We start from the raw sequence: 10,081 nt of genomic DNA, 5'->3' as shown, positions 1-10,081 counted from the left end.
TAAGATAGCAATACTAACATTACTGGCAATGGAATAAACTTACATCACCTGACATGAAATGGTATGGAAAAAAAACAGGACATGACTGATATATCAGGGTAAGATGTCACACGGGATGAAATTCATGACATGACTGACACAACATTACATGCCATGATATAACAAAGATGGATATGACCTGTTATGGAATTGTATGGAAATGCGACAAAATAGCCATCGTACATGGAATAACTGATAGACAGCTCCCTTTTCGTATTTGACATCAAAGAGATGAATTTGGTTCCTAGAATTACTTAGTTCACATAGATACCCTCCGTCTGGATCTCTTGGATGTCTCTGGTTGTAAGAGACACAATCAGTCTTCAAATAACAACTTACTTTACAGGCACTGACTGATTCTATCTCCAGTCTCCGTAGGAGGTAATTCTCTAAGAAAACGTCGTGGATCGAATGATCCATCTCCACTGGTCTACAGTCCTCTGAGAATGAAGTAAAAGCATCTGTATATCAAACACTGTACCATTCCTGCGCCGAGCATAGTTAATAAACACGATAGGAAAAGTAGAACGAAAGATGTAGTTTGAACTGAGATGCAAGTTGAATTCTGACATAGCTCTGGACCTTCATAGATCTCTTTGTGCTCGAACTGAGACGAAAACCTTGCGATTAAACAAGTTTGCACAAAAAAGAGTACTTAACCAAAACCTAAAAGAACTAATTCGCGGGAGGGCGAGCTGTTTTTTTCTTTTTTAACGGCAACAACGATTTCAGGGTTTAGGAGCACTTTAAACAATAGATGGCCAGATGAGATAAAATCCCTTAAAACTGATGATCTTTCAGTGAACTTATGTCACCTTAAATTTAAACAGAAACACGATGCGACGCAATTAAACATTCCATTTAAGTCAGTCCAGAAGTAACTAATTTGTGAAATCTTGCAATCGGGTTTGCTCACATGTTTGCAGTAAGTGAACATCTTTTTCACGCACATCCCTCGGTCCAGTTCATGTTTAAGTCAGCTTCGAAAAGTACGATGTTTTATGTGCCTCCTGTATCAGTGGTTGTTGACATCCGTTGAAATCAGTCTGTTCTATGTTGAAAAAATTAACTTTGTCAAGCAGTTGGTTACGTTATTGTCAAGCCATGTTTCTATAAAGTGTCAGTAGTTGTTGACATCTGTTGAAATGAGTCTGTTCTATATTGGAAACAAGCTTTCTGAAGCAGTTATGTTAATGTTAAGCTGTTTCTATAAAGTGGCAGTAGTTGTTTAACATCTGTTGAAATGAGTCTGTTCTATGTTGGAAACAAGCTTTCTGAAGCAGTTGATTTTGTTAATGTCAAGCTGTTTCTATAAAGTGGCAGTAGTTGTTTAACATCTGTTGAAATGAGTCTTTTCTATGTTGGAAACGGGCTTTCTGAAGCAGTTGATTATGCTAATGTCAAGCTGTTTCTATAAAGTGGCAGTAGCTGTTAACATCTGTTGAAATGAGTCTGTTCTATGTTGGAAACAAGCTTTCTGAAGCAGTTGATTATGTTAATGTCAAGCTGTTTCTATAAAGTGGCAGTAGTTGTTTAACATCTGTTGAAATGAGTCTGTTCTATGTTGGAAACAGGCTTTCTGAGGCAGTTGATTATGTTAATTTCAAGCTGTTTCTATATGGCTACAGTCACAGAGTAGTGGACTTGATCAAGTACATTGCCAGCAAGGAATGATTAAGCATTGTGTTGGAAAACCAGAAGTCTTGTTTCCAATTACTGCCAAGTTGGAGGAAACTCAGGGAAAGTGCTTGAATTTAGTCCTAGCACCAGGAAAATCTGTTTCTCTAGAAGGCATGAACTGACCTCAGTCTGGTAGAATTATGATTTTTTAGCTGTGATTAGCTCAGAAGCCTCACGGGAACATAAATGTGTGTTTGTCTGATGTTAAAATCATTAGGGAAAAACTGGAGACTGTGTGATTGATGTTGTGATAGTAATATTGTCTGTATTAGGAGCCCAGCTATAAAGCTGTATTAAATTTGATAGTCATCCTGGTCACAAAATGTTTTTTTCCTACTGGTTTATTCGATAAAATTATTTTAAAAAGCCATCTCCTTAATTATTAGTTAGCAGTGATGTCGCCATCTGATTTGCCGTTGTCGATAAGAATACAGACAACGCTTCCCGCGTCAACGTGTCACGCAATGGTCACGCGCTGAAAAAAACCTTTTACTTGACGTCGATATTGTGGTCGAGAACACGTCAAAAGACAAATCTGCTGTGGACTCACTCGGCTACGCCTCGTAAGTCAATAACATTTTGACCTCTGTAATGACAAATATCGTTGTGGATAAGAGTACAGACTAACGCTAAACTGCTGCTGATTTTTTAAACCTTGAAACCCCTAAAAATGACCATCCAATTTCTTTCTCTACTATATTACTACTAATCATTCATTGAGAGCGTGAGAATAAAGTTAATGATCACCAAGCTAAGAAGCTTTGACTGTTAAATAAATTCTCCTTGTCAGCGTCTAAGAAAGCGTACAGAGAATATTGTTACAGATGCTAGGTTACGGAAGTAAATAAATGATTACTTATTATGATTTGCTTCCTACTGACCGAATCATTTCAACTCACATTGAACGAAAAAGAGAGTTTGACTAGACGTGTACGTTGTAAAAGTGCAATCACCACATTCATGTACCATGCAAGTAAACCTTACATGGTATTTTTACCCTGCTCATATTTCATTTAATTAACGATTTGATCAACCATGTTGACATGAGAATATCGACTGGATTTAGCCATAGACGACTTCCTGCAGCACAAAATTGCATGAATGATGCACTTTTGATCGAATAATCTTGAATACTTACACCACCCACACAGTCAATAAGGTGTAAATCCAAAACTATCCACGACTTGCTCATAACTATGTTTTCCCGCGCCACAGACAATTTCTTCAATTAACTTTTTTCTTTTATTTTTAACTTTTGTCGGGTCTTCGTGGTTTCTTCTTTCTGTGATTGAGCGCTGTGATGACTTTGTTTATGGTATTATGACATTCTATTGAAAGGCACCACGAATGCAATTTTTGATAATTTTTTAATGTGCTGTCAGAATTTTTAGTTCTCTAATTTATGTCATGGTTTCCTTCATAGTTTTCGTGCGCAAGTGAATCCTGAAAGAAGCACTTTAAGTGCATGTGAAACCTGCTTCGCTTTAAAAGACAACCCACTTTGGCCCATTTACAACGGTTACGCTGTATGGAGTACATGTCCTCAGAAATGGGAAGAAAAAGAAACGCGAAAAAAATGTGAGAACGAAGATCAAAGTGAACTCCTTATAAGCTTGCCGGTTTTCGACGAAGACAATCTCAAAACGTATAAAAACATATTTTGTGCAAGATGTAATGAAGCTGTAAACACGACTTACTGGAGGCTTAGTTTTGTCTGCTCTTCCTGGTTCAACTTTACCGCATCGAATATTTCCACGAATGTGAACACTTTGCTGAACAACTGTTCGCTGGACATATCACCGCAACATTTCCAGCAAAGCTCATTGAAACGATGCATTCCTCGGTTTCAAGATTGTCAAGTAGTGAGTCAACAAAAAAACCAATCTCACTGCCAAATGGAGTGCCTGCGGTACGCTTTCCCAGTATGTTTTAATTTGGCGGGAATACTACGTTTTGGAAACCCACAATGTGCATTGTGTAATGGCTTCAAACCTGTTGATCTCGAAAATGAATGTGAATCTGGGAGTGCTCTGAACCTTCCACCATTGACCATTTTGTTTGATTTTACTTCCACGTCGAAATGCAAGATTCGGGTAGATGAGATAAAAGAGGGCGTGTTTCAACGAATTGAACGTACCGTAGTTTGTTCTTTCGTACTTTGCAAAAAGGTTGTCTCACTTGAAGATTATGGCGACCGTCAGCTTGATAAGCGCAATAGCTCAGACTATTGGAATCCAAACTGTACTATTGTGGCGTTTAACAAAACGGATTTCAAGCAGCTTCCCAACGGATCCATCTATTCGAGTCATCACAGGAAGACTTACAATAACAACACCTACAAATTTATTGACGATAAACTACTGTTATGTGTAAATCTTTCGAGGAACTTTACAGGTACAAATTTGAAGCGCGATTATCAGTGGACTGAGATCACTAGAGCCACGCGAGCATCACTGCAGCTTTTCACTTTCGTTGGATCCATACTGTCGACGGTCTCTCTAATTCTTCTGCTTTTAACATATATCATGCTTACTGAGCTGCGCAACCTACCAGGGAAAATCATTATAAACTTGGCCATCTCTCTTCTGCTGCATCAGAGTTGTTTCTTTACAGGAGGAGAGATCAAAGATCCTAAGACGTGTGTGTCAGTTGCAGTTCTACTCCATTTCTTTGTTGTCTCTTCTTTTACTTGGATGAGCGTAATGGCTTATGCTGTGCATCGGATTTTTTTGCTCCGTTAATTAAGTTCAATTTCCTGAAAGAGTCCTTGAAATTTTTTTCTGAAAAAGGGTACGATCCTAGCATATGTCTATCGCTTGCATTCCGAGGATGTGATGAAAATGAGAGGTGCTTGGACAAGATGCTTCACTGTTGCATCACCTCCTCCAGCCAGGAGCGGGTAATGCAACAGTGACGAAATTCCAGGGTGGGGTGGAGGTGAGGGTAACGATTTAGGCATCTTGCGATGGTCTATCATCCCCTCAAGTAACCCTTGCAAAGCTTACAATTGCTTCGTGGGAGAGAGTCTTGGTAAGACCTTCAAGAGGTAGTGTTCTCCCCAAAGTTTACCCGTATGAATATACTTTACTCAGTCCCGATTCCTCAAGATGTTTGAAAGACAGATTTCTGCCTCATAGCAGCCAAAGGGAGAGGGAGAGAGAGAGAGAGAGAGAGGTCCGTAGCAAGCGAGGTCCTTACTTCGCTGAAGACCTGTTGAGTTCTATAGCTCAGTAACCTCCCGATTCAGCCCTCTAATAAATCACCAAGTTAATACTATAACCTAAGTTGGTCCTAACGCGCTTATCATTATTTCAAAAGAAGGATCGGGAGTTGCAGCGAATCTACATGATGGCGACAAGAAACGTCTTACGGTGTACTGTGTGTATGCCTGGGGAGTTCCAGCTGTGATCTTCGTCACATGTGTCGTAATTGATCATATACAAAGAGGAGCTATCGGATATGGTGAGTTTTTTGCTTTCCTAAATTATTGATGCAATTGAGGAATAAACCATCATCGGAGCTTTCGTTGATTCTTTGTAGGTAGGGAATGTTTATAAAATTAGTTATTGGCGAGTTCCTTGGATTTCTGCAGCATTGAAGGTGCAGAAAAATTGACCTTTGTTAAAGCTCTAGTTTATTGTTTTTGGTTAGGGAGTACGTTTCCATACCCATATGAAGGACCAATCATTTGAAATATTTTTCGCTTGGGTGGTGACACGAAGGATTTTTGGGGGATCACATGGTCTTCTTTGGAAGGAGAACAGCCGTTGCTAACATAGTATGAAGGGCGGGACTATAGAAAACTGACTGCCAATTAACTACCAACGAGGTTGTGGGGGGGGGGGAGGGAAGGGAAGGGAAGGGAAGGGAAGTCAAAAGAATATTAGAGAGCCTTATTGGGAGAACAGGTCAAATTTCATACTTTCCAAATCAAAATCCTCCAACATTCCACTTTGGCGATGGATTATGTGTGGTATCAAAATACTATTTTCCTCTCTTACTGAAAACCTTTTTCTATTAAGAATTTGTGAATTTCTTATATTCACAATAGGACAAGGTAACGAGGAATGTTTTATATCTCAGCCGCTGGCCAAGCTTTATTCGTTTGTTCTGCCTGTCGCTCTAGTCCTGCTCTTCAATCTATTAGCACTCGGACACACTGTGAGTCGCATCGTCAAAACACGAAAGGTATATGCAGATTTGATCGACGTTTTTTCTTTTAACCACGTTTGACCCTTTAGTAGAAGAAGTTAAGTTAACTGAAAGATTTAGCCGATACCAGTATGCATATTTTCGGTACCAAAGAGAAATGAAGTAATTTTTTTTTCTCACACGAGGCGCTAAGGAGCCAGGTGATACTCGTTGGATTCATTCCTACGGTACTGATGGACAGAATTTCTGTTACAGTCAACAGCTTCTTTTGTTGATGATCATTTCCTTTATTCTCCTGACCTTAATATTTGATTTAGTGGTGACCCTATGAGGAGAAATTAGATGCTTGTCACTCTCAAAAGTTGCCAGGTCAAAATAACCGTCAATGGGAAATACTACTCTTTCTTAGTGTTCAGGAAATGCATGATGTATTTCTTCATTGATATAACAAACAGCTGGAAATCTAAGTGGCAATTAGTGAATAATGTAACTTGTTGTAAATGTTTTTCTTTGTTAGAGCAGTTTTCAAAGAACTGTCGAAACCAAATAAATCCCAGCGACCAATCAGAACAAAGGTTAACATCATCCCTGTCCAGTAAGAACTCAAAGTAGAAACAGGCAATCTCCTTAAAGCGTTGGAAAATGCAAGTGACCAGGCTGGGATTTGCATTTGATTGGTTGAGATGGTGATAACCAGTCCCAGAGCGAAGTAAAGCAAAACCAAAGCAATCTAACGAGGATCACTTTGCAAAATGCTCTCAATATTTATTTATTATTCTATTAAAGGAAACTCAAAAAATCACCCATCAGCGACAAAGCAACAGTGTGGCTGTAACTTGCGTCAAAATGGTGTCAGTTGTGGGCTTGACTTGGATTCTTGGAATTGTTGCGAATGTGAAGGCATTGTCGTTCTTATGGTACCCGTATGTGATTATAAACAGTCTTCAAGGCAGGTTTTCTTTTACCATTGTATTTACTTCTTCTGTCTCTCCTCTTGGTATCGATCTCAGTATCGTTGAGGAAGGTGGATATTTTCCATTGCCGTTTCGCGACTTGGTAGATTACCATCTCTATTCATCTTCACTTTGGTAAATATTTTTTAGTTATATTTGTGACAATTCTGTGCCACGAGATTTACTCGTGTACGTGGACATTCATACGGAGTTCATAATTTGTTACATAATTTGTACACCTTTGCAATTCAGCTTCCAACTGCTATTAAGGTATTCTTCTCAATAAACGTCTAAAACGTCTAAAGTTCCTGCTATTCTTACCGAAACATCTAAGCATTACTTGAGGTACATCACATTGCTATATGCCTAGACTTTTACTCAACAAAACGAGCACTGTGATTGATTGATTCTCGGTCACGTGCCCCTGATCTAGTTCAAGTCAAATGTATCCCTATCGGGATACAATTGCGCAGTTGTTGCCCGCGCACCGAATATAACCGCATGCTTTTGCCATATGATTGTTTAAGGGAAAGTCTAAATATATGACAAAGCACTTAATGTATGGTCCCGCGGGAAACTAGTTAGTCTTGTCTTTCCTCGAGTCCTGATGTTTCCCGAAACGAAGTTGAGGAGGAAAAGTGGAGGAAAAGTAGCTAAGGTCTAAAGAAGTTCGGTGGGTGTTTTATAAAATAAGCACGGTTTACCCGTCATCCCCCTATATTTCCTGAATTTTGCTCCTTTTCTTAATTGATAGGGTTATTTATTTATCTGGCGTTCGCTGTGAGTGGAAGAGCTCTAGAGTTGTGCAGAGTTAAACTGAACAAATCGATAAAGAAACCGCCAGCATTGAACCGAGACCAGATGCATTCCAACTGTACTCTGCAGTCCACTGCCAATGTAACTTGTGATTATCAAGATAAACGAGATACTTACATCTAAAAAAAGAGCAAAGAAACTAAAACACAAATAAAATAACAAGTAAATGGATATTGCAGCCTTTAGTGTCGGGCCTGTCTAGTCAGATGTACCTAACTTAAAATGACAAACAGAACTAAAATGTGCTCAATTGAGGGCGCGTAAAGTTCGAATTGGTATTCGCACTGGTAATAATGATAATAATTTAGTGATAAAAACGAGAGATAAAAAATATGAACGACGTTTCGACCGCTTCACGATCATTTTCAAGTTAGAGTTCATGAGTAAATTTCCGCATATATACGATTTCTGAAACAATAGAATGAAGGTAAAACCAAGTATTTACATATAAACAATAAAGCTAATAACTAATAACAAAGTGCAAAAACGAAGTGTAGATAAGCGGTGAAAAGGATGAAAATTAATTAATATGAAGTGTTAAGCAAACAGCTTCGCGCAAATAGAATCGCTCTGTTTGTTCAATTTTGGCTTAAGGTCCCGAATAAAAAGCATTTCGAAAATCAAACAATCGAACTTGTTTGAGCATTTCCTCAGGACCCTAAAGTTCTATGCGATTTCACATGGTTCGATTCCATGTTCTCTTACCTGGTTGCCGATTACCGATCGTTTATGCTCCTCCACACGTTGCTGTAGGTGTCGGCTTGTAAAGCCGACATAATCTGTATCGCACAGATCACACTTAAAGAGAAATACAACGTTTTGCTGGTCGACAATTGGAGGTTTAAGTTCCTTAGCTTTGAGCTCATCTTTGATCTTGCGGCTTGTAAAGACAGAATGTACTTCGGTATTTATCTTCCGGCTAAGATCACTAAGTTGTTCGCGTAGTTTGTTTGCTGATCACAGATCCTTGAAGGGCAGGGGTACCCTAACGGTAATTTCACCTGCTTGTTGCGGGGGACGCGTGTAATGATAAAAAAAAGGCGTGTAATGAATAAAAATAATAGTAATAATAACAATAATAATTATTTTAGTAAAAACTTCTTTTGGGGCACAGGTACATAATTTCAGCGCACTTTTCAAATGAAAGAAATAAAGAAATATAAAACTTCTGAAAAAAAACAATACAATAAACTTAATAACTGAGTAAGTAAAAGTGTTTCGAGTTTCTTGAAAAAAAAAAGCTTTTGCACTTTGATGTTTAATGGCAAGTAACTTCACAGAGTTGGTACAGCTACGGAGAAAGACCGAGCTCCGTCTGTCTGGGTCTGATCGTCAGGTACTTCCAAAAACAGACCTCTCTTTGCATAACGAAGATTTACGGGTGGAGGCCTTTTTTTTTCGGGAAAGAGGGGGAGATGGGAGTAATTAATTCCTTTTTGGTCTATTCCTAACCCAAATAATTTTACACGAACGGCAAAGCAATAGGAAAACTGAGGAATTCTTGTTACCCCGTCTCCACTTAAGGTAATAATATGAACAGTACAGTACAGTTTAGGGGAGCATTTTACACCGTAACATCGGTATGCATATTCTCCATACTGTTATCGACTCATTTCCTCTGGTACTGGCAAGGAGAGTTTGTTGCAAAATGAAGAGATTCTTAAGTAGGTTGTTATTTTCGTTATTCTCCTGGCCTTCATATGTGAGTCAGGGTTGAAACTGTAAGCAGAAATTAGCTGCTAGACATTTCTAACGTTCAAAGGGTTAATATGTACAGGCTGAGCTGCATACAGCCTGAATGAACAGAAAGTTGTGATACGAGTGACACTTGCGTATCGCACACCGGCGCATATCAAGAGTATATTCTCTTGTGCATATAAATCCACTTTTACAAGATAACTTGAACATAAAAAAAAGAAAACAGGAAAATAAGTAATAACAAGGAGTTAAGTAAATGACGCTAACTTGAATCAGAATTCGGAACTATATTGAGTCTGTTTCTCCCGATGATCTACATTGCGCTCACAATTTCTACGCAAAATAAGTAGAATTATTATCATTAATCACTCATTTATACTTCCGTCAAACAGTAGTTATGTATTGGAAAAAAAACCTTCTGTGAATTTATATTGATGTGCACTCCGAATTGTGATTGGGAATTTTAAAAACCGTTGTAACGTCCATCCCAGTCGTCCGCTGGGAAACGGTCGTTTCGTCTACGAGTAGTTTCGTTATATTGACGAACAGTTCGCAAACGTCTCGGAGCATTTCGCTGACGTCTCATATAGGTCCTTTGGCTAAAGTACTACAGTCTTAACGGAGTTAGGTTGTTTCAATACAAACTGAAAGTTTATAAAAGGGGTAAGTTTCTAAAGAAACTGTGATACTGCGCCGGTGGAGGTAACAGCGTAAATCGATTTTATCAACTGAGTTGATATTGT

General features: G+C 38.7%; 1 protein-coding gene across 1 annotated transcript; it reads left to right on the top strand.

Moving 5' to 3' along the window:
• Positions 1–1,587: 1,587 nt before the first annotated feature.
• On the top strand, positions 1,588–7,763 carry LOC111337519 (putative G protein-coupled receptor Mth-like 3). Its single transcript, XM_088730365.1, has 6 exons — positions 1,588–1,691; positions 3,143–4,455; positions 5,038–5,181; positions 5,771–5,907; positions 6,658–6,820; positions 7,579–7,763. Exons 1-6 carry the CDS (start codon positions 1,588–1,590, stop codon positions 7,761–7,763), a joined length of 2,046 nt encoding a protein of 681 aa, XP_088586491.1.
• The last annotated feature ends 2,318 nt before the right edge of the window (positions 7,764–10,081 follow it).

The sequence above is a fragment of the Stylophora pistillata genome, chromosome 8 (assembly GCF_964205215.1).
Source record: "Stylophora pistillata chromosome 8, jaStyPist1.2, whole genome shotgun sequence".
In the NCBI taxonomy this organism is placed as follows: domain Eukaryota; kingdom Metazoa; phylum Cnidaria; class Anthozoa; order Scleractinia; family Pocilloporidae; genus Stylophora; species Stylophora pistillata.
Note: the sequence above shows the minus strand (reverse complement) of the source record. Positions and strands in the feature narration are given on the sequence as shown.